This window comes from Bos taurus, chromosome 2 (genome assembly GCF_002263795.3).
Source record: "Bos taurus isolate L1 Dominette 01449 registration number 42190680 breed Hereford chromosome 2, ARS-UCD2.0, whole genome shotgun sequence".
Lineage (NCBI taxonomy): Eukaryota > Metazoa > Chordata > Mammalia > Artiodactyla > Bovidae > Bos > Bos taurus.
Window position 1 is genome coordinate 34191405 of NC_037329.1, and position 25872 is coordinate 34217276.

Consider the following 25872-nt stretch of genomic DNA (forward strand, 5'->3'; position numbering starts at 1 on the left):
CATGACTAAGCAAAAGCACACACACATACACACAGACAGTTGCCAGGCTTGTAGAAGAATGTAAGTTTCCTGAAGACACAGACCATAGCTTATTCATAATTATTTCCACCCCCTGGCTTATTCATAATTATTTTCCCCAAAAAATGTTAACTGGATGTTAACTAACTATATAAAATAAGGATATATTGAGTTTCCTTAATGTTTAAAAAATGTTAGCATTAGAATTTGCATTTTGACTCTAAAAGGAGAAAAAGTCAGTAAAGATGCTATAATATTAAAAGAATGTTAAGTTATTTTTGTGGGAGTACTTGTTTGGATGAAAATTAGAACACTTACACATTATCTCAAAGGGATGGATATGTGTAGTTCTGTTATAAGCACTGTATCCCTAACTCCCCTTTATTTCTGTAGTCAGTCTCATTTTTCTTGAAACCTTTCAAACTAGTCAGAATCTTCCAAAATTTGCAGTTTGAATTACCCAACCATCCAAGGAAAAAACAAACAAAATTAAAGAAACATGTTTTAGCCTCATATTTTCCCTTCTCACTAAAAGTTTCAATCAAAACTTTTTCTTCTTAAAGCACTCAGATTTCTTCTTAGATTCTGTCAAATGAGTTTCTTATAGACACCCACACTTAACTGAAGTCCTAAGTGGTACCCAGGCAAGTCACATGTCAGTACATTTTTAATTGCTAAAGCCAAGAGTAACCATTTTAATTATGCCCTAATCATTTACTACAGTCAGTTCCTCTTCAGGATGTAAAGTCGTGGAAATAACTCACTAAAAAGCACTTGGAGACTTTGGAGCCTTGGCAGCTGGAACAGAACTTCTGAGAATGCGCTGTGTGAACTTTCCAAAGAAGGCAATACATGTGAGAGGACCCACATGGTAGCAGCAGTTCATTTGGAACCTGGCTGGTGGCTTTTAGCTTGAATTTGAGGATTTCACAAGCACACGGAGATGCCTACATGTATATAGCACAACTTGGATGTTTATCTCAATGATTGCTCCAGTTTGCAAAGAGCTGGCCCCATCAACTGCAAAGGAGGGAGGGCCGCCTCTCCAACCTGGGGTGGCTACATCTCGCTGCCAGTAAGTGCTTCATGACTCATTTTCCTCAACAGAATTTTCATAAGGCTGGAATTCAGGGAGGGATGTCTGGAGAATGTCTGAAAGGAAGTTCACAAGCCACTGTCCTGCGCTTTGCTGGAGAAAACCTTCCATGGTAGTCAGACCGGTTGACTAAAGCAAACAGCAAATGATTTCAGAAACATTTCCTCATTACTGTTCATGAAAAATCCATGAAAGTTCACCATGAAGTTTGTTTTAGTCAGGTTGAGACCCATGAGTGGGGGAAAAAACACACAGTAGGTTAACAACTGTATTTATGAGGAACAACAGAATCTATCCAAAGGAGTTCCATTGAAGCAGCCAACATACACTAATAAACTGGTATGTGTGTGCATGTGGACGTGTGTGTGTTTTAATTCAGACTGATGTCAGATGATGTCAGGTTGACCGATTGATTGCTTGGGATTTATGCAAATTTAGCCAAAATGAAATTATACATATGACTTACTTCTTTTTTCAAATGCTTTTTATTTATTTTAAAGGCTTTATAATTACTGTTCTCTCTCAGAATATATTCTGAGAGGGAAGCAAAAATATCACTTTTGCAAAGCCATGTTCATTCTTTCAAAGGTCTGCTGGTAAATTATTCTTACTGATCTTTCCATCTTTCTGGCCTGTGCATACACACCTAACCCATACTAAATTTCACCAGATGGCATTTTAATTCTTTAAAGTAAAGCAGTCGTGGGTTTAGACAGTTGAATTTTTAAACTTCTGTATTTACTGAAAGTGCATATGGTGCTATATGGACAAAGAAATTGTGCTGAAAGAAAAACATTTCTGTCTGCAGTACCTCATAATCTCCCAGAGAAAGAAAAATTGCAGTAACATGGAGTCTGTCTTACAAAATCTTATGTGGCTTTAATCTTCTTCCTCTGCTAAAAGTTAGATATATGTATATTATACACACCTTAAAGTTATATTTTAAATTCTTCTTTTGGTTGCAAATAGAAAGGTTATCCAAAACCCCATGACTTTCCAATATGATTCATAAGTGATTTCTAGAAGAAAATGAAACATAAACCTAAACTTGTTAAAAAAATATTTTAAAAAAACCTCTGTATGTCAACGTAAGCAGATGTTGGTGTAGAATTTACAAGGATAAGAAGGCTATAAAACCTCCCTTGAGCCACTCACAGTTCATTTCAAGGCCAAGAACGCCCCCAAAATCTGTTTCTAATTTTACAGAAATCTTTTGAAATTTGGCACGGTTTTCGAAAGTCCGTGGAAAGAAAAAAAAAAAACTTGCCCCAGCTTCGACTTCCAACTACGAAGACAGACCTGCTTCTTTCAACGGTTTTCACAGATCTGTTGACCCACGCTCTGAAGTCAGAATTAGCTAACTTTCAAAAACATCTGGAAAAATGAAGGTTAGTATATGTAGCCTCAGATACTGCTAAATGATGGGGGCTGGCTGAGTTGAGCACAATCAAGAGTTTTCTGTTGTTTAGAAGGTGAGGATTTGTACATAAGTATGTACTTCCTGGAGTGAGTTAGGATAGGGGAATTGTTCTAAATATACTGTGGAAACATTTCTCCTTGCAGGGCTGGAAGAATTCCAGCAATTATAGCCAGATCAGTGGAAGACAATCAAAAGCTTTATGGGGAGGGAGAAAGCGGATTTAAATGTAAACAAAATCTTGCCATTTCTACTATTTAGCAGAAACCATTCATATGTCTAATTTTCTTTATTTTATGTAGACATGGTTAAAAATTGTATTTGGAGTTGCCACCTCTGCCGTGCTTGCTTTACTGGTGATGTGTATTGTCTTACGTCCTTCAAGAGGTAAGAATTTTCTCTATTTTGCTCGGTCTGCCTAGAACAGTTTGGAAAAAGCAGTAGTGCATGGTGACAAGAGATTGAACATTTCCTAAGTGCTTATTTTCCAAAGTAACTCTGTTATTTCTAAGAAGACATATAAGCTCCCAGGTATGTTGTTGAGCAACCAGAATCACTGAGGAATTGAAGGCATAAGTAGCAAGAGATTTCCAGTATTACTTCTGCAATAGAAAAACCCGAGCACTCTCTGTAACACCCCGACGTCTCTCCAAAATACATGCTAAATTCCAAGCTTTGACAGGCCTTTAGAGACAGTATTTTTAACTAACATTGCTTTTCATTATTGGATTGCCTCATGGAAAGTAAAGATGAGTAAGAATGGAAAAGTTAAAACAGAATCTATGGAAATTTTTATTATGAGTCTTTCCAAAAATTTAGGGAGGCAGTCAAGAATAGAGATCTCAGGAATAGCTGCATAGAAAAAGTGAAATTGTTGTTCTAGATGCAAAAGCCAAGAAAATAAAATTAGAAGACTAAATATTATTAAGCAAGCTTTATGTTTAGTTTTTAAATTGACCCTTTTTAAACAGGCTTAGATAACATTGATCTCACTTTGCTGAAATTCAGGAGACTGATGTTGGGACTAGTTTGGATTTAAATTAAGACTTTGTTTATAAACCTTTCTGTGATATCAAGGACATAGGTTTTTATGAAACTATGTAAAGAAGCTTACGATCTAAAACAGGAAAAATGTACAATAATAACATGTCTAGCTTTGGAGTCTAGGGAAAGGAAAAATGTTTGCACCAACATTAAAAGCTTATGATAGCTTGTGATAACTTATGATAGCTGAAGTGGGAAATACCTCTGGTTAAAAGCTAACTGACAATAATGGAAGAACAGTGGCAAGCCTTTAGCTGAAGAAAGTGTGAGTTCTGAATTATTTATTGCTTTAAAAATGAAATATAGGAAAATACTTTGAAAAATTAAGAATGCTCATGAGATTTTCACAGAATTGCAAAATGAGAAGGTTAACCAATAAGATAAAGGCAATATGTCTTCAGTGTAGATCTTCAATACTCATTCCTCTCTGCGAGCACAAGATTATTCTGAGGCTGTTGATTGAAAGAGATTGTGTGAGTCTGTATTTTTTGTACTTTGTCAAGTTAAAATTGTTTTCAGACCAGTGTCTCACCTCATTTTGGGCCCATATTTTCCTCAAAGCAGCAGTGGTCAGGCAGTGCATTAAGTCCTATCCTATTGATTCCTTGAATGCTAATACATGCAAAAATAACACCTAATTTTTAAAGGAAACTCCCCAATACTTGAAATGGACATTTTGCTCCATCAGAAACAAATGTGCGGGAAACACAAGTGTGTGGATTTTAGGGGGACTAAGATCCCACATGCTGCTCAGTGTGGCCTAAAAAAAAGTCAAGGAAAAGTATGTGGATTTTATGGCGAACCTGCCTCCATGTCTAGAGGCAAGGGTGAGTTGCATTTGCACTTTGGAATTTGAGTCATTATTTCCAGTAAGAAATATATGACAGTTATAGTATATAAAAGTGAGAACATTTTGAGAAACTTAAAGACCCACTTACCAGACACTCGTTCATTTGTTTGTTGTTTAGTGGCTCAGTCATGTCCGGCTCCTTGTGACCCCATGGATTGCAGCAAGCCAGGTTTCCCTATCCTTCACCATCTTCTGGAGCTTGCTCAAACTCATGTCCATTGAGTCAGTGATGCCATCCAACTATATCATCCAATGTCATCCCCTTCTCCTGCTTCAATCTTTCCCAGGATCAGGGTCTTTTCCAGTGAGTCAGCTCTTTGCATCAGGTGGCCAAAGTGTTGGAGCTTCAGCTTCATCATTGTTACATATAAACAAATGAAGTCCCACTCGTTAGTCCCACTCAGTTAATTGAGTTTCACCTCTGCCCATCATTGTGCTAGTTGGGGAAATAAGGGTACTGCATTTAGACTTTCGTCTGAAAGCATGATTAAGAACGCAGTATGGATGCTCAGTCATTACCACCAGTGTGGGATCAGGCATTCACTTAGACCACTGGGCCACTTAAATCACTAGGTCTAAGTGAAATAAGCAGAGGAAGGGCTTTTCCAAGGAGAGGGTAGGTCCCAGGAACATCAGTATGAGAATTAAAAGAGCTTTGGGGGAATTAGGCAGGATTTTAGGAACAAATAGGGTAATGGGGTGATAAAATGAGAAAGATCCATCTAGCTCACTCACATAATCATAAAAATAACAGATAACTATTTGGGGACTTCCTAATTTTCCCATTTTTTATTTTTACCCAATGAGAAACACGTGTGAGTTCCCACACCTTAGACTCAAGCTGTCCTCATTGGCCTCAGCTTACTCCCCTCCAACCAATTCCTTTTCTTTTCTCCTGTGTCTATTTTTTCTCTTGAGGTTCTTCCCAAGCATCATTCCTCTTCCTATGTGAAGATACAACCACACCAAGAGTAGAAAGTAAGCTTCTCATCTTTCCCTCATTTTCACCAACCCTGAAGACAAACACAAGACTTTTTTATTTAAGAGATATGCAGAAGTGACAAAATAAAAGCCAGACAAGCAAAAGCTAGAATTGGAAAGTAACAGAGGCTCCAGAATTTTGCAAGTAAATTCTATATGGCCTTGCTTCATGATTTACAGTTTCTGAATTCCTGAACATTTGTGAAAGGACTTAGGGGAGCTATCTGCACTTTTCTTGATTTCAATTGAGTATAGAGTTCACTACATGAGCAAACACTCAATAAACATTAACTATTTTTTTTTCTAAAATTGCTAACATTTTGTGGCAGCTTAATAAATGGTAGCAAGCATCTTATTGTGTTCTCCATCCTAGTTCACAAAGATGACAGCTCCCTCTGTGTGATGTATTTTTTTTTTTTCTCAACAACGCTCTTCTTAAGTCTGAGAGTAGGGAGCAGTTATCCCTGAGTAGCACCCATGTTCCTATCCTCCACCTTTTTGGATCAGAAACAAATTTTTTCAGGAATTTTGGTTGCAAGGCAAGGATATTGGCAGCTGTAAGGCAAAAGCAGGAGAGAAGAAATGAAGAAGAAAGGAAAAGGAAGCTGAGGTGGATGGGAGTAGAGACTAAGGCTGAGCGAGGGAGAAAGAAAAGAGAGATTATATAGTGTGGAGAAGTCGGGTTCTTCTGGGCAGGGCCTCCAGTGCCTGCATTGAAAGGAGCTCCACCTTTAGCTAGCGTAGCTTCAGATCTCCTTGAAAGCCTCTTGTCGACTTCTGCATACTTTTCCTTTTATTATTTTTTTATTGTTGGTTTTGGCCTGCAGTATTTTATACAAATTTGCATTAGTTGTCAATTTTTTTAAATCATAAGATTTCACATAAAAATATAGATTTTTTTTTTTACTTCTTTTTAAATATTAGATCTGACAACATTGGGCCCATGGGGATAGTTGACTCAGAAGCAGGTGTTGTCTTTAGGTTGGCAATGCATTCTCCAGTTTGCTATGTACCCCAATATAAAATAGAAAATGGAGAAAAACTTTCAGTTTTATTTGCATAAAGTAACATATTCACTTACAACATCTACTTGACTCCTATAAACACTTGGATTTTTAACTCGTGAGCTGAAGAAGTTATAGTGTTCCTCTTATGATTAAAAATAACCATCTACTGAATTAGAAAAAAAAAAAAAACAGAGATTAGCATCCCATAGTTATCCATTATCCACAATGCCTAGTCCACTGTGGCTTTTGGATACTTTGGTTATTTGTTCAACAGTTATTTATTGAGTACATTCCAGATACCAGGCACAGGTATATGGCATGAATGAAAATTCTCTGACCTTACAAAAGGACAGTCTGACAATAAACAAGTAAATAGTGAATTAATAGAATATTTAAAATTTGTAAAAGTGCTACAGAAGACAACTGGAGTGGGGCTGTGTTAGACATCCAGGGTTGCCATAACAAAATATCACCTGGGTGATAATAATAAAAAACAAAATAAAGCCTGGGTGGCTTGAATAACAGAAATTTCTATTCTCACAGTTCTGGAGACTGGAAGTCTCAGATCAAGGTGTAACTGGGTTTAGTTTTTCTGGGGGCTTCCCTCCTTGGCTTGTAGATGGATGCCTTAAGCTTTGTCCTCACATGACTTTTTCTCTGTGTATGTGCTTTCCTGGTATCTCTTCCTCTTTCAGTAAGGACACCACTAGCTTCATCAGATTAGGGCTCCGCTGTGTGTTCTTGTATAATCATAATTACTTTGTTAAAGCACCTATTTCCAAATACAGTTCCATTGAGGATTGGAGCTTCAATTTATGTATTTTGAGAGGACAAAATTCAGTTCATAACAAAAGTGGCTAGGGAAGGCTTCTCTGAGATGATATTTGAGCCAAGACCTAAAGGACAGGAAGGATGCAAACTGGAGGCTAGATCCTCACTGCAGAGGGAAATGCAGATACAAAGTCTCTGACGTAGGCAAGTACCTGGGAAGTTCAACCTGTGCGGCCAAAATTATGTACCCAATGAACACAGGAAAAAAAAAATGTGCATATAGACTTATGAGTATACATACACATTTATAAAATTTATAGTGATTGCTTGCTTAGGTAAGTAATAACCTTATATAATTATTTCAGAAGGTAATCTGAATTCACAGATGATTTAGACAGAATATGGATCAATATTTTATAAAGACAAGTATCATTTAGAATGCCTATATTTTCAGCAGAAATCCATTGTTATTGTTACTATTATTGTAACTATTACTAGTACTGTAATCTCAACAACAATTTTTTGTAAAGTAAGATATATGTGAGACCAAATTATCATCAAAGGAGATGTGAATTTGTTTTTAAGGCTTAAAATGTTCCCAGTATCAACATTCAGAACTGTGAAACAGAATATTCACTGTTCTTTTGGAGGAAATATGGGGAAGTCTAAAGGGCTGAATAAAAGATTCAGAAAGTTCATGGACCTAAAAGAGTTTTTAGTTGAGTGTAAATATCAGCCTTGCAGATTATATTTCTCTACTTTGCTCTTGGATTTTAAAGTCACAGAGGATGAATCTTGGCAAATTCTTTTTGAGTTTTGTCAAATTCTAAATAATTTGAAAACAATCCAAGTTTTTGGATGATTCCCATATTGCAGAGGAGTTTACCTGTCTCTGATTTCCAAAGTGAATTGTGTTACAACTACACAAGAATTTACAGTCATGCATACACCTTGAAAAAACAGGTTCTAAAGCTCTAATTTGGAATATGAAATCAAGGCCAAAGGTTTTTTTAACAACAAGAGACAGTCAAACTGAGCCTTAAAATCTAGGAACATGCTAGGGTAAATTAAAATAATATTTCCATGGGATAATCAATATTAATGAGTCTTTTATTTACTTATTGCTTATTTTATGTAAAGCAAAGAACTTACTTTTTATTTCAGTATCCTTGTGAATTAACAAAAATTATGTAGTAAAAATGGAATAGCTTACAATCCTTATTAACCTTTATCCCTGTGAATAATAAACAAATAGAGTTGCTTCATATCTAAATTAAAATTTTCTCCAACAGATTATGGTTTTTATACTTGGTAGAAAAACTGATGAGATAGTACTCCTTAAAGGAACAGGTTAGAAAGACTGTATATCAAAAAAAAATCAGACAACTTAGATGAAAAGAACAAATTCCTGTAAAGATAAAAACTACCACAATTCACTCAAGAGTAAACAGAAAACCTGAATAGAACTATAACAACTGAGAAAATTGTTTTAATGATTTTAAAACTTCCCACAAAGAAAACCCCAAGCCCAGTTGACTTCACTGGTAAACTCTAGAGAACATTTTAAGAATTATTACCAACCCTTCACAAACTCTTTCAAACTATAAAATAGAACACTTATCAATTCATCTTTAAGGCCAGATGCTGTGATACCAAAACCATACTTCTTTACATTACAAGTAAAGAAGTTACAGACCAATAGTAGTTACAGACCAATATCTATTATGAATATAAATGGAAAGACCCTCATCATCTACTAGCAAGCCAAATCCAGTAATGTATAAAAAGGATTATTCACCAAGATCAAGTGAGATTTATCCCAAGAATATAAGGTTTAACATCCAAAAATCAATTACTATAATGAGTTATATTAATAGAAAAAGAGACCAAAAAAAAATATGGTGATTTCAATAGATACAGAAAAAGGATTTAACAAAATACAGCCCCCTTTCATTATAAAAACACTCAGCAGACTGGAAATAGGAGGAATTTCCTCTATCTGATAAAGGGCATCCACACACACACACACAAAATCAGGGTTAATATCACACTGGTGAAAGTCAGTGCTCTTTCCCTAAGATCAAGAATAAGATAGCATGTTAGTTCTTATTTCTATTAAATGTCTTATTGACAGTTGTATGGGCTTCCCTTGTGGCTCAGCTGGTAAAGAATCCACTTGCGATGTGGGAGACCTGGTTTTGATCCCTGGGTTGGGAAGATCCCCTGGAGAAGGAAAAGGCTACCCATTCCAGTACTTTGGCTTGGAGAATTCCATGGGCTGTATAGTCCATGGGGTCGCAAAGAGTTGGACATGACTGAGAGATTTTCTCTTTCACTTTTTGGCAGTTGTATCCAGGGCAATTAGATAAAGAAAGAAAGAAAAAGTATCCAGATTGGGAAGGAAGAAGCAAAACTATATTTACAGATGACATGATCTTGTTTATGGAAAATCCTAAGGAATTCACTAAAAAATAGTGGAACTAACAAGCAAGTTGAGTAAATTTGCAAAACACAAGATTAATATATATAAATCATTTTCCTATACATTAGCAATAAATAATACAAAAAGATATAAATAAATGAAAATAAATCCTATATTTATAGATCACAAAACAGCATTTTAAAGAAGGCAATATTCTCTAAATATGTCTGCAAACTAAATATGACCCCTATCCAAATCCCAGACCATACTTTCTGCAGAAATTTATAAGGTGATTCCAAAATTCACATGGAAATACAAAGGGTCAAGAATAGCTATCTTGAAATGGAAGACTGAATCTGCCTGCACTACAGGTAGATTCTTTTCTCACTGAGTCATTAGAGAAGCCCACAGCTTCTGGGAAGCCAAAGGACAGACATATCCCCTAAAGAAGATATTGTGCTTGTTGCTGAGTCACTAAGCCGTGTCTCTTTGTGACCCTATGGACTCAACATGCCAGGCTTCCCTATCTCCTAGAGTTTGTTCAAACTCATGTTCATTGAGTCAGTGAGCCATCCAAATATCTCATTCCCTGTCACCCTCTTCTTCCCCTGCCGTCTTTATTTTCCAGCATCAGGGTCTTTTCCAATGAGTTGGCTCTTCCCATCAGGTGGCCAAAGTATTGGAGCTTCAGCTTCAGCATCAGTCCTTCCCATTAATTTCCTTTACGACTGGTTTGATCTCCTTGCTGTCCAAGGGACTCTCAAGAGTCTTCTCTAGCATCACAGTTCAAAGTCATCAATTCTTCAGTGCTCAACCTCCCTTATGGTCCTACTCTCATGTCCATACATAACTACTGGAAAGTAAGCAATAACTTATGAAGAGACTCAACATCATTAGTCATTAGAAAAATGTAATTCAAATTCACAATGAAGGGATTTCCCTGGTGATCCAGTGGTTAAGAATGTGGGCTTTCACTGCAAGGGGCCCAGGTTTGATCCAAGGGAATTAAGATCTTGGGTGCCAAGAGATGTGGCCAAAAAAAACAAAAAACAAAAAAACCCGCAGTGAAATACTAGAAATGAAATTGCAGGTGTAGCAAACAGATATCCATTACAGCCTACCTAGTGAGACATAGCTTGGCCTTGGAGGTTGTAGTAGAAATAGAGAGGGTAGAGAGAGATTTTGGACATAGAATTGTCAGACCTGGGTGCTACACAAAGGCGGTAAGCAAAGAGGGAAGGCAAAGATAAATCACGGGTATTTGAATTGAACAACGAAGTGGATGATAGTGCCATTGACTTGGAGAAATCTGGAGCAGCAGGATGGAATTCCTGTTTTTCTGAGCTTTAGACATACTGATTTTGAAGTGCTTGTGAAATACACAAGTGGAAATATCATCTAGGATTCAAAGAAGAAATCCAAGTAAATTCAATAAAAGTTACATCACAATTTAAAACAGAGATTAGAGGAAGATGAGATGGCAAAGGAGACCGAGTGGTCCTTCAAATATAGACCGGGTTTACTTTCATCTTCAGGGTCACCAAAACATTTGTCATTTAACACCATATGGAGCTAGTGATAAAGAACTCACCTGCCAATGGAGGAGACTTAAGAGATGAAGGTTCAATTCCTGGGTTGGGAAGATCCCCTTTAGGATGGCATGGCAACCCACTTCAGTACTTATGCCCTGAGAATCCCACATAGAGAAGAGCCTGGTGAGCTACAGTCCATAGCATTGCAGAGTCTCCCACGACTGAGGTGACTTAGCATGCACGCAAAGTAGTAAAGATCACAGGGTATGGTCAACATAAAGCATAAGAACATGGTGCATGCATATATTCTCAGTCACTTCAGTTGTGTCCAACTCTGTGACCCCATGGACTGTGGCCTGCCAGGTTCCTCTGACCATGGGATTCTCTACGCAAGGATATTAGAGTGGGTTGCCATGCCCTTCTCCAGGGGATGTTCCTGACCCAGGGATTGGACCCGCATCTGTTATATCTCCTGCATCGGGAGGTGGATTCTTTACCACTAAGCCACTTGGGAAGCCCTTACTGCTCTAGAGATCGGGGGGGGGGGGGTGGGGGGAAAGCCCCATTTAACATAGCACAAAAATAATATAATACACAAAATGAACTTTTAAAAACCTGACAATTCCTTTGAATAACTTATATTGTTTAGTGTTATCTACAGAAAGAACCTTGCAATATTCTTTCAAAACCAAGAGCTACTATATTTTTCAGTGAGACGTTAAAAGCTTTATAGCAACCTCTTTGCTAATATTTGACAAAGATCAAATTGTCTCATTTTCTCTTAATGTTCATTTTGAGGTATAATTATCCTACCTCCCCTTGTGTGCTGTTGGATTTTTGTGTTTGTTTTGTTTTGTTGGTGTTTTATTACAGTGTGCATTCACTTTAAATCAAAAGGTAGTGGTAAAGCGCCCAGTCTCTAAAATCAGATGGAGCTGGATTTAAACCCCAGCTCTGTTATATATTAGCAAGTTATTTTAACTCTCTAGTTTCCATTTCCTAATCTTCAAAATGGTGTTGATAATAGTACTTCTGTATCAGAGAGTTGCTGTGAGCGTTTCATAGGACTATACATGTAGAGTGCCCCATACATAGAACTTAGTATAACACTTTTTGTTACTGGTCTAAAGCTACCACAGTCCCATTTCTTCAAAATTGTCAGCCTTTGCCCAAATGTAATATTAGTTTTAAATAGTTTGTTCCCCACCCTTTTATTTCCAGCATTTACTCCTGTGGTGCTCACGCCAGAAATAAACATGACTTGATGCGATGGCTGGACATACTGCCTATTGAGGACAGTATCATTGTAGAGCAAGCAGAGAGACAGATGCGGTGTGCTTGGAAGTCCATGTCACTCCGCTGAGATGGCCTCATAAGCATCAGTTTCAAAATCAGTATGAAAGTGAGAACAAAAAGACCTACCAGCCATTTATGAGCCCACTATAATAAACCATGTTTTCTCATTTAGTTTATGATGAATATTAGAACTGACATCTGATGTCTCTGCTCTGACAGTTATTGTCAGTTTTTCAAGACTAGAAAATTAAATGACAAAAACAGAATCCTAATAAAGAATAAATACAAAATTTTAAGAAAGAATTAGGAGAATAGTGAATCATTACTTGTGAATTATTTCTGTGAATTGTAATTTTTTGGATTAGTAATTGAAATAATTGCCATCTTTGTTTCACTAAGTTGAAAATGCAAATAATTATTGTTAATTAGAGTGTTTAAGCAGTGTATGAGTAATTGTAAAGATGAGCCAAATTGACTCTAAGGGCACTATCAGGAATTAAGTGTTAAGCGAGTGTCAGTTACCAGTGGAAGAATGATACGCTCTCAGAATTCATTTATACTTCTGCTCAACTACTTTGAGTTTAAAAATTTCAGATGGCAAAACTAAACTTTCAAAATAATCAGGAGATTATAATTCAATATTAAAACATTATTTAGAAAAAGTAATGAAAATCCACGCATTCAATTTTTTAGGTGACTAGAACTTGTTTGGTGTGATTGATGCCATAGTGATGCATTTTATACTGATTTACACATACAAACACAAATAGAAGTCAGCAGAGAGAACGTACCTAAAGAAGAATCCATCTGGCGATGAGCAAGAGGACTGAATAGAGACATAAACATTACAAGAGACTTTGAACATTCCTTGAAAGCCATGATCAACATTAGCTGTGGGGAGTCTGTCCATGAGATGTAAATTGCTATGCAGGCCAGACCCATCCACCTACCAGGAGTTCATAGGCTGTGAGAAATTCAACTGATAGGTACAGGAGAACACTGAACCAAGTAGATTCAGTGAAATCACTAAATTTGGATTCTTTGAAGAAGACTCACCAGTGGGCCTTGAACAAAAATGAAAATCAGGGCCTTATCCCTAATTCTGAATCAGTAGATTTGAGATAAGAACTAGGAATCTGTTTTTCAAACAAGTGCTCCAGCTAACTCCAAGGACAAAATTTTGATATATTTTAAAATGATGTCCAGGTAGAAGAGTTTATATATGAAATTTACAACATGGACAGGATGGTAAAAAGTAAGGGCAGGTATATCTTTGGGGGAGGATTAGTTAAAAAAAAAAACACACACACCTAAAATAAAATCTGTACAGTTGATTTATTTTTTCATTCGACAAATATTTATTATTCTTTCACTATATGCCAAACACGGTCCTAGCTGGTACAAAGAACCAGAGATTAGATTGGAAATTCTAAGTACATGTTTTATAACTCTTAATATGTGATCTAATCCATCATCTTAGAGCAGGTACATTATTCTATTATGAACGTGTGGTCATTTTAAGCAGAAAGAAAAGAATGCCTAATGTAAATTTTCCCCCATCTGATTCAGTAGAATCAGCCCGACTTCAGGACAGGCTGACACCTTTTGACCCCTGGCTACACCCCATGCAAGGTTAGGAGTAATCACCTATCCCAAAGCTCTATTTCCCCTATTTCCACAAACCCTATTTCCAGATAAATACAGCTGGCTCCTCTTGATGTGTTCAGTATAACACCTTATCTCTTCCTGAGTGCTGGTGAGGCTTATTATCATTATGATAATTAGCAGTATAATTAATGCATATTTAAATTGTTTCACAGATATTGAGTCAATGTGACATATGTTAAGTTCTCTAGATCATTAGCATTTATAGCTACTATCAGTTCAGTTCAGTCGCTCAGTTGTGTCTGACTCTTTGTGACCCCATGGACTGCAGCATGCCAGGCTTCCCTATCCATCCCCAACTCCCGGAGCTTATTCAAACTCATGTCCATCAAGTCAGTGATGCCATCCAACCATCTCATCCTCTGTCATCCCCTTCTCCTCCCACCTTCAATCTTTCCCAGCATCAGGTTCTTTTCCAATGAGTCAGTTCTTCACATCAGGTGGCCAAAGTATTGGAGTTTCAGCTTCAGCATCAGTCCTTCCAGTGAATATTCAGGACTGATTTCCTTTAGGAATGACTGATTGGATCTCCTTGGGACTCTGAAGAGTCTTCTCCAACACCACAGTTGCATAGCTACTATGCACCCATTTAAAATAAATGACTGGCTGAGAAGTAATATGACATATACCCTTACTCTCACATAACTTTCCTGGATAATCTAAATTAGAGGTTACAAAGAGTAAATAACTAATCCTTGATATTTTCTTGAGAAATCTGATAAGAATCAGCATGATTGTTAATGTTAAAGGAAAATGAGTAGGAATTTTAAAATAATTTGAAATTCTTATTTTTTAATAAATTTTATTTATCCATATGTGTGATATCAGTACTAACTGTACTTATGATCATGATTGGACTATTTCAGTTATGGAGCCCTAGGATAACCAAGATGTTCCAAGTATAACTGATGAATTCCATTACATTAGAATAAAAATTAACCTTTATATACTAATAGCTTAATCTGAAACTACATTTCCTATATTGTCAGGGGATGTTCAACTTTAAAGAATCCAATATGTTGCACTTTTTTTCCTTTGTGTGCCATTTCTCAAGGATTCTCTGTTCCTTATCAGTTCCTATTCCAGGAACAAGTAGAGCTGGATGCAGTTCTCAGGACTGAGATCATGGGAAATGGTACCTGCCTGGATTCCTCTCAGTGGCTCCCTTCAATGACTTTTCAGTGTCAGCAACCTTGTGTGTATTAGACTATCCATTTTCATCCTTTGTAATGACTAATTACTTTACTAAAGATATATAACCTGCATTTCTGCTAATAAAATACCCTTGTTCCACTAGAGACCCCATGTCGTTCTTTCTCTCTCTCCCTCTGGCTAATTCTCTGGAGTGCAGAAACCTGCTGAGCTCACTTTCCTGCCCGGGCTTTCAAGACCTCTTCGAGAGGATGCCCTGTGCCTCCATGAGTGGTACAAGCCCTGTCCTAGGGCTTTATTGGTTCTCTGCGTAATCCAGGGAATATTAGCCTCTTTCTCTCTTTTGCTTTCTTATCAGCGACTCCAGACCACCAGGTTCCGGTCCATTAAAGGACCGCAACACTACATTGTGATTTTGTGTGTTTGTGCTTACTCAGTTGCATTCAATTCTTTGCAACCCCATGGACTGTATGTAGCCCACTGGGCTCCTCTGTCCATGGGGATTCTCCAGGCAAGAATACTGGAGTGAATTGTCATGCCCTCCTTGCTGTGATTTTAGTAGATATTTTTTTTAAATCTCAGTGACCAAATTAGTTTGTAAAACACAGATCAAAAATATTTATTTCAAGAATATGATGAGCTATAACAATAACAAAAGCTAACATTTGTTGACTGCCAAGCATAGTTAAATGTTTCACTTGAATTAGCTCATTTAATTTAACCTTCTATAAAAATGAAGACTAATTATAGCTAAGAACTTCTCAATTAAACATAATTGCAAGTAAGGAAAATTATATTCAAGGATACTTAAACAGGAAAATCTATTATATAAGTCATTAGCCATAATCAAAGCATTATTCATGCTAGACAAAAAAGATGTCACCAAGATTATATTAATTTATTGAATTAATAACTAAAAAAGTTTTTAAAAAGCAGTTACCTAAGTTTTCTTGGTATTCATAGTACAGGGATTCACTAAGGTAAATTTTTTTCATCTGTAAGTTCAGTATTGTAAAGACACAAATTAAATATATCTCAAAAGAAAATAATTTCCACTTTAAATAGTACTAGAATTTTCCCTTGATTATTTAGAAACAGATTGCAATTTACTCTTGAAAGTTAAATAAAATCAAATTAAAATACTTAGCAATTATACTAATGCTATTGTAGTAAAATGGTATTTTATTCATTGAATGGGAATTACCAAATCAGTGGTATGAATTTTGTACAAGATCATTTAATTAATTAGAAGCACTTTCATTACAAATAATTGTATAGCATGTAGAACTTTATTTAGGATACAAAGTACCTGTACAAATGTGATTATTAGAATAATCTAATTTCATTCATTAAGTTATTTAGTGTCTGGTTGCAAAAGGGTTCATTAGTCACTCATGTTCTTCTAGCTACCAGGATAATGTTTAGTAAATTAAGATAACTCATGGTCCTAATAAAAAGTTGGAGCATACTTACTTCAGTGTGAATCAGTTAAAACCTCCAAAAATGCTATTATCCAGTTGGTCCCTTGGACCTTATCATATGGCAGTTTACTTATGTGATTGTATAGTTAATAGAGCATATTTTTTCTCAAATCCCAAAATTTAAAGTGGTAGACCTGGAAAGTATTATCAACATTTTCTAGTCTGGTCCTTTACATTATAGGTGAGCAAGCTCTGATGCCAGAGATTGTCTTACCCAGTATAGGAAATTGGTAGTAGAAACATTCTGTAAAGAAGAGGGCACAGATCTCATCCATCCACCCATCAATCCTTCATTTCATGTATTCATTCATTCAACAAGTATTTATTAAATGCCTATTATGTTCTAGACCCTGGGGATATGGTGGTGATCAAAACTAGACATGGTCCCTGGCCTTACATGACTCTCTTGAGAATACAGTGGGAGGTAATGAAATGTGAATAAAATAATCACTCAAATGCATACAAGATAACAAACCAAGACAAGTATCCTTTGAAAGGGGAACCTGACCTATGGTACTGTATAACAAGGGAACCAGACCTAAACCAGGGGGTCAGGAAGGGCTTGCTAGAGGACGTGGCTCTTATTAAGCACAAAGGGCTGAAAGTAAGTTATAAGGAGAAGGGAGAAGGTGAAACGAGGTGCAATGGCTCTAGAGAAAGAAGTAAATATTTGAGGAACAGAAAGTCCAGCATGTTTGGAATCTAGAAGTAGTGAGAGAAGGGCAAGAAAGGGCTGGAGAGATAGATCATCCCAGATCAGCCAGTGCCTATTGTCCAGACTAATGGTTTTGTTCTTTATCTTGAGAGTCTTGAAAACGTTGTGGAAGAGTTTAGCAGGAAGATAAAGTTAAAGCTCATCTTTGACAGTTTTATTTTTACATGAGCAAATACCAGATTTGTATATCCTATCCAGGGCATAGGACACTTTCCTACGTTTTGGTTCTATAAGTGATGGTCTGGAGAAGGGGTAAGATAGGAGAAATGGAGGACAGGAATATGGATGTGAAGAAGGATTGGAAGTTGGTCACCATAGTTTCTGGTGTAGCAGACCGTTGCCAGGCTCTACAATGAATTTGGTCTGAGAATGGAAATCACATTTGAAACATATAATTGTCTTGGAGGGTTCAAATACACCTGAGTTTTGCTTGTGGTTTGCGAACTACTTTAGATTAGTTTTTATATGGAAAACCTCTACTCTTGGAATTTCCAAGGTCAATTGTATAGATGATGTGGTTTTCTTTTCTTCTGGTCCACTTTGTCTTTATAAAAATCCCTAGCCAGGATAAGAAATTATCTGCATTCATTAATGTCTCTCTTGAGATGTCTGAAGGTAGGGATTCTGGCTGATGTCACCTGACCAATTGGGATGCTAAAATACATCATTTATAAGTCAATAGAAATCTAAGTCAAGCATGTGTGAGGAACTACAAAGAACTGCTTAAAAGACTGAGTTTTTAGTCAAATGTGCATGGGCTTCCCCTGTGGCTCAGTGGTAGAAAAACCACCTGCAATGCAGGAGCTGCAGGAGATGTGGAGCCGATCCCTGGGTTGGAAAGATCCCCTGGAGGAGGAAATGCAACCCTACCCAGTATTCTTGCTTTGAGAACCCCATGACAGAGAAGCCTGGTGGGCTACAGTTCATGGCGTCTCCAGAGTCAGACACGACTGAAGCAACTAAGCATGCGTGGTCTGCAATCTCAGTTTTGTAAGACCTAGAGTTGTTGGAGCCTCATCTCATCTTCCTTCTTAAAAACCTCTATGACCCACCTCCCAGAATATTGGAAATAAAAGCAAAAATAAACAAATGGGACCATATTAAACTTAAAAGCTTCTGCATAACAAAGGAAACTATAAGCAAGGTGAAAAGACAGCCTTCAGAATGGGAGAAAATAATAGCAAATGAAGCAACTGACAAACAACTAATCTCAAAAATATACAAGCAACTCCTACAGCTCAATTCCAGAAAAATAAATGACCCAATCAAAAAATGGGCCAAAGAACTAAATAGACATTTCTCCAAAGAAGACATACAGATGGCTAACAAACACATGAAAAGATGCTCAACATCACTCATTATCAGAGAAATGCAAATCAAAACCACTATGAGGTACCATTTCACGCCAGTCAGAATGGCTGCGATCCAAAAGTCTACAAGTAATAAATGCTGGAGAGGATGTGGAGAAAAGGGAACCCTCTTACACTGTTGGTGGGAATGCAAACTAATACAGCCACTATGGAGAACAGTGTGGAGATTCCTTAAAAAACTGGAAATAGAACTGCCTTATGATCCAGCAATCCCACTGCTGGGCATACACACTGAGGAAACCAGAAGGAAAAGAGACACTTCTTGTGTACCCCAGTGTTCATCGCAGCACTGTTTATAATAGCCAGGACATGGAAGCAACCTAGATGTCCATCAGCAGATGAATGGATAAGAAAGCGATGGTACATATACACAATGGAGTATTACTCAGCCATTAAAAAGAATACATTTGAATCAGTTCTAATGAGGTGGATGAAACTGGAGCCTATTATACAGAGTGAAGTAAGCCAGAAAGAAAAACACCAATACAGTATACTAACGCATATATATGGAATTTAGAAAGATGGTAACAATAACCCTGTGTAAGAGACAGCAAAAGAGACACTGATGTATAGAACAATCTTTTGGACTCTGTGGGAGAGGGAGAGGGTGAGATGATTTGGGAGAATGGCATTTAAATATGTATAATATCATATAAAAAACGAGTCGCCAGTCCAGGTTCGATGCACGATACTGGATGCTTGGGGCTGGTGCACTGGGACGACCCAGAGGGATGGTGTGGGGAATGAGGAGGGAGGAGGGTTCAGGATGGGGAACACATGTATGCCTGTGGCGGATTCATTTCTATATATGGCAGAACCAATACAATATTGTAAAGTTTAAAAATAAAATAAAATAAAATAAAAAATCTCTGAAAGTTCTTCACTGCCTGAAGAATAATGTCTCTGATGTTCAGCGTGGTCTCCTTCACACTTCTCAAGTTTTTCCCACAACATGTTCCTTTCGGGCAATCAAACTACTTCTCTAAGCCTCATCATTCTCTCTATAAAAAAGGAAATAACACTGGTAGTCATTAGGACAAAAGTTAATGGTGCTGGTGGTAAAGAATCTGCCTGCCAGTACAGGAGACATGAGATGTGGGTTCAATCCCTGGGTCAGGAAGATCCCTTGAAGGAAGAAATGGCAACCTACTACAGTATTCTTGTCAGGAGAATCCCACGGACAGAGCAGCCTTAGTGGGCTACAGTCCATAGGGTCACAAAGAGTAGGACGTGACGGAGCATCTGATCAAACACACAAAAAACAAGGATTTAGCAATGGCAGATCTTTTCTTTATATGATATCTGAGAGATATCTGAGTTATTAATCTTCTTTTAAGTAATGATATGTTTCCTCCTTCCCCAAAGTTCACAACTCTGAAGAGAGTACAACACGAGCACTCACACTGAAGGATATTTTAAATGGGACATTTTCTTATAAAACATTTTTTCCAAATTGGATTTCAGGTAAGTGAATTATTTTTTACATTTTTTTAAATGTGTGATTTTAGTGTTTTTAGTGCCAGCACATCTCTATTGTAACATAAGCCACCTTAGTTGAAATGGATTAAAAGAGCAATTATTTAGATAAGTCAAGTGGCCACCAAAGCATTTTTGACAGAACTACTTAGACAGGATTTGCTCAATAATAATGATGCCAGTTGTAGTTTTAGCAGAACAGTAAAATCTGAGAATGCATTGTTAGAATAAGCTGAGCATAGGCTATAGCTTTTCAGAATGGGAAATAAGCACCTATTTAAAAGAGGTCATGAGAATTTTACAAAGAGAAATTCCATTGTTAATCTAGATAATCTAAGAAATGAACAGATCCTACCCTGAAGACAAATCCTTTAAGGGCCATAAAATTGATATTTGCATATAGTTTTTCAAAATAGTGTGTTGTTAAATGAATCTAATCAAACAAATGGTAAGAGAAACTAATTGTGTACATTATAATTTATATCCAAAATGCCACTAAAAATTGAATATTTTTTTCTCTTTAGAAAATAACATGCATATAAATAGGTTTTAAACTAAGTCAAAAACAGCCTAAATGGAATGTGTGTATATATATATATATATATATATTTGCGAAAGAAACATGCCATTTTAACTAGTTTATTCTCCTTATAATGAATAATTGAAAAAGACTCTGATGCTGGGAGGGATTGGGGGCAGGAGGAGAAGGGGACGACAGAGGATGAGATGGCTCGATGGCATCACCAACTCGACGGACATGGGTTTGGGTGAACTTCTGGAGCTGGTGATGGACAGAGAGGCCTGGTGTACTACAGTTCATGGAGTCCCAAAGAGTCGGACACAACTGAGCGACTGAACTAATTAATGCAGAGAAAATCCAAGTTTATTCCTAATCATCCTGAACTGGTAAAATAAGGCTTCTACTGGTAAATACAGTATTTTTGTATAAAGTAGAGGAAAGCATCCTTTCCTGTCTTCCACCATCAACGTACTGGTTTTTTTTTTTTCCAACTTATTTTAAATTTGACAAAGCAATGTGTAGTGGACAGAGAGGAAAAAAAATAGTCTGTCTATAAAATAAGAGAGGTGTTTCTTTGTTATAAATATATTTCTTGCTACGGGAGATCATTTCAAGTTTTGTTTTCCTTCTTGTTTAAAGGACAAGAATATCTTCATCAATCTACAGATAATAATGTAGTATTTTATAATATTGAAACAGGAGAATCATATACCATTTTGAGTAATACCACCATGGTATGTATCCACCATCATCTTCCTCCTCAAAAACCTCTGCCAGCTCTTCACTGACCAAGGAACAGAGTTCAAACTCGGAGCACTTGATCTGGACCCAACTTGCCTTCTCAGCTGTCTCCCACCATAGTTATCCTCCAATTCTCTCTTCTAGTCACACTAGGTTACTATCCTTGCCTCCTCAATTACTAGCATTTTTCTTCCTCTGTAGAACTGGTATCCCGTGAGATAAGAGGTACAAACTCAGTTCTTCTGGCCAGGCAAATTGAGTTCAGATCCTCGCTCTCATTTACTAGTTATGGGGCCTTGGGGTTCCACATTCTACCATCCTCACTGTGCCTCAGATTCTTCTTCTGCTGAGTAGGAATAATAATACCACTTTGGGTTAGTATAAGAATTAAATAAAGGAACATTTGAAAGTGCTTAGAACAGTGCTGAGTAAGAGCTCAGTGACTAGTCCTATGGTACATACGCACACACTGCTCTGTCCTAGACCCTCGGACCTCCTGCTTTCTCTACCCTCAATAGCCTAGTAATCTTTTAGTCAAGCTTGGCTGATATTTCTCCTTCTCTGGGCAACTAATGATCCTCTCATTTGCATTTAATCACTTCTTCCTCAAAATTTTTGCAGTGTTGTATTTACCTCTCTCTTATAAAACTGTCTAAATTATAATGTTATTTATTTACAAGTTTAATATTATAAGCCTCTTAAAATCACAAAGTGTATCTTATTTATCACACCGTCATCCCTTAAAGTGTAGTAAATTTCTTTGTATATGGTAGGTATTACCTAAACTTCTAAAAAATTACTTTTAATGTATATGTGGCACTATATTAATGATATAATATTCTCTTAGAACTATAAATGTATATGGCTCTGTTATTTTTTCTGTATTCTAATCAATTTCTTCATAATTTCAGAAAAGTGTGAATGCTTCAAATTATGGTTTATCACCTGATCGGCAATTTGCATACCTAGAAAGTGATTATTCAAAGGTATTGGCAATTTAATTTGGATTTGTCTGATTACATCTCCTATTAACCCACAGACTGGTCTATAAAAGAGGAAACAAAAGTCTCTTTATCTCTAAATATTTGAGAAATTAATGCAATTCTAGTTGAATCCCCAAAGCATAACAGTAACATACAAGTAATTCAGAATTTGGTATTCTTGTCTGGCTATCATCAAGTATTAAAAATTACTTTCATGCTGAGGGAAAAATTTATTTTGGGGGCACTGATATTCATCATAAAAATGTTATTTGCCATCATAAATCACTAGTCAATTCTCACTTATTTTAACCTTTTAAATATTTATTATTATTGAAAATGGAACTATCACAGTGTATCTTATTTAACTCACTTGCTCAAGCACAATAATATACAGTCAGTGGTTAGACCACAGTTTAATCTGTGTCTTTGAAAGCCTAGTGTAGTGTAGCAGTATCCATAGCTGGACTGTTTAGCCTTACTTAATTTCCCCTTCCTGGATGAGGTTGTGGAGGGAAGATAATCAACTTATTTTTTTCTACTTTTACTGGCAAAAGAATTTATTTCAAATTCAACTTCTAATAATTACTTTGAGATCAAGAACCTTTTGTTTTAACTGCCATTTTTCAAATTTAGTTGAGATGCAAAACTCCCTCAGTGCAGAGAATGAAAAGTCAAGCTTGCCCCTCCTCCACTGTTCTGACAGCTGATTATTTTCCAGTGGACCCAGGTCTTGGTCACCTGCAATCTTCAGAAAGACATGTTTCAACATGCTGGAGTTTCTTTGCCAAAAGGTTGAAAACCCTTTAAGAAATAAAATCCAAAATAATACTTGATTTGTTCACTTAACTACAGTACAGATGCATGTCAGGAAGCAACAGTTAGAACTGGACATGGAACAACAGACTGGTTCCAAATAGGAAAAGGAATACGTCAAGGCTGTATATTGTCACCCTGCTCATTTAACTTACATGCAGAGTTCATCATGAGAAACACTGGGCTGGAAGAAGCACAAGCTGGAATCAAGAGTGCTGGGAGAAATATCAATAACCTCAGATATGCATATGATATGACCCTTATGGCAGGAGGCAAAAAACTAAAAAACCTCTTGATGAAAGTGAAAGAGGAGAATGAAAAAGTTGGCTTAAAACTCAACATTCAAAAAACTAAGATCGTGGCATCTGGTCCCATCACTTCATGGCAAATAGATGGGGAAACAATGGAAACAGTGACAGACTCCAAAATCACTGCAGATGGTGATTGCAGCCATGAAATTAAAAGATGCTTGCTCCTTGGAAGAAAAGTTATGACCAATCTAGATAGCATATTAAAAAGCAGAGACATTATTTCGCCAACAAGGTCCATGTAGTCAAAGCTATAGTTTTTCCAGTCATCATGTATGGATGTGAGAGTTAAACTATAAAGAAAGTTGAGTGCCGAAGAATTGATGCTTTTGAACTGTGGTGTTGGAGAAGACTCTTGAGAGTCCCTTGGACTACAAGGAGATCCAACCAGTCATTCCTAAAGGAAATCAGTCCTGAATATTCATAGGAAGGACTGATGCTGAAGCTGAAACTCCAATACTTTGGCCACCTGATATGAAGAACTGACTCATTTGAAAGGACACTGATGCTGGAAAAGACTGAAGGTGGCAGGAGAAGAGGACCACAGAGGATGAGATGGTTGGCTGGCATCACTGACTCAATGGACATGAGTTTGAGTAAACTCTGGGAGTTGGTGGTGGCCAGGAAGGCCTGGTGTGCTGCAGTCCATGGGGTCAGACACGACTGAGAAACTGAACTGAACAGTACAGATAAACAATGAAAAAAGAGCAGTTTTCTTTTTTTCCCGGAGGAATTACAGCTGTATATCTTTTATTTATTTTTTCAATATCTATTATTAAAAAAAAAACTATGCTCAAAAAAGCAAGCATTTTACAAGAAACTATATGATGTTTAAAAATAAAATAAAATTTAAAAAGAATAAATAAATAAAGTGAGTTTGATACATTGATGACAAAAAAAAAAAAAGAAACTATATGATGGAGAAAATTAGCTTTACCCAGTTTTATGGGATATTATAATTATTACTCAGGTACAGGGTAATCCTTACAGGACTTGGGAATTGTAGTGATTTTACTTCAATCAAGGTTAAGTAGAAAGGGAACAAATTTAGAATACAGAGTGTTAGAGAAAAGCTTTTTATATTAAGAAATGTCTTTGGATATACTTTTTATGGAGTAAGGGTTGAATCACTGCTGAGATTAGTTCTGGAATTTGGATGAACAGCACAGAAGTCTACAGTAAAACTCTTTAAATGACACTCATTTGGAATTGAAACATCTCTTTCCTAGTGCTTTGTGAAAACAGTTCTTTTATAATTCTGAACCTTGAACTGAGTGATCTATGATTCTACCTTATTGACCTGAGCCTCTTGTGAATCATAATTTGTCTTTGCCTCTTTTCTTCCTGACAGCTTTGGAGATACTCTTACACAGCAACATATCACATCTACGACCTTACAAACGGGTAAAATGTCATGTCTTTTTATTAACACAACTTTAATCTCATATAGAGCCTCCAGACTCTAATTTGAGATTGACTGTGTTATCTTATTTCTAATCTTAGTTTCTTATGTCTTTATAATAAACATATACCTATGCAACTTAAGAAATTCAAAGAAATATTTCCTTGGAATATTCACCTGTTTTTATTTGACTGATATCTTACATTTTTATACAAAACATAGTTTTGTTTTTCCTACTTTTGAACACCTAATTATAAATTTCTAGTTTATGAAAGTAAACATATCTATAAAAGTACCAAAAATGCATGGGAATGATACATGGGGAGAGGGGCTCCTTCAATGGAATGAAGCAGAACAGAGGGAAATGTAGCATTTAATCTAAATTTAATTAATTTTATGCTGTTTTTAAATGTAAAATGTTAATATTTTTAATTTAGATGAGTAAATTATCATCTATTATATTCTTTTCTGTATCTCTGAGTTTAATTTTTTGAAATATTTACAGCTTAAAAAAAATTAAAAGAATGAGTAGGTAGGCAAAGGACTGAGGGAGAGAATTTCTGACAGAAGCAACAACATGAAAGACCTAAAAAGAAAGGGAGAGCACAGAGTGTTCAGGAAATTCAAAGTAGGTCAGTTGAGTTGAAATTGGAGGAGGGCATGCTTACTAATAGGAGGTGGTGTAAGGTTGGGAAGGAATTGAGGCCAGAAATCATGCGCCAAATAATAATAAGGAAACCATTAAGAAGAGTTTAGTTCTCATCCTGATGACAATAGGGAATCACTGAATGGTTTTAAATGGGAAATGACAT

General features: G+C 36.5%; 1 protein-coding gene across 4 annotated transcripts in view; it reads left to right on the forward strand.

The window, feature by feature from the left end:
* The first annotated feature begins 788 nt into the window (after positions 1-788).
* Positions 789-25872, forward strand: part of FAP (fibroblast activation protein alpha) — a 79197-nt gene continuing 54113 nt past the window's right edge. Inside the window, exons 1-7 of one of the 4 annotated variants that reach the window (XM_010801968.4) lie at positions 789-1093; positions 2321-2502; positions 2834-2918; positions 20183-20281; positions 21453-21547; positions 22466-22540; positions 25010-25062. In XM_010801968.4, coding sequence (XP_010800270.1) covers positions 2497-2502; positions 2834-2918; positions 20183-20281; positions 21453-21547; positions 22466-22540; positions 25010-25062 — 413 coding nt within the window. In that variant the 5' untranslated portion in view covers positions 789-1093; positions 2321-2496. The remainder of the gene's footprint in view (positions 1094-2320; positions 2503-2833; positions 2919-20182; positions 20282-21452; positions 21548-22465; positions 22541-25009; positions 25063-25872) is intronic. The other 3 variants (XM_010801969.4, XM_059892660.1, NM_001098001.1) reach the window with 3 other exon arrangements.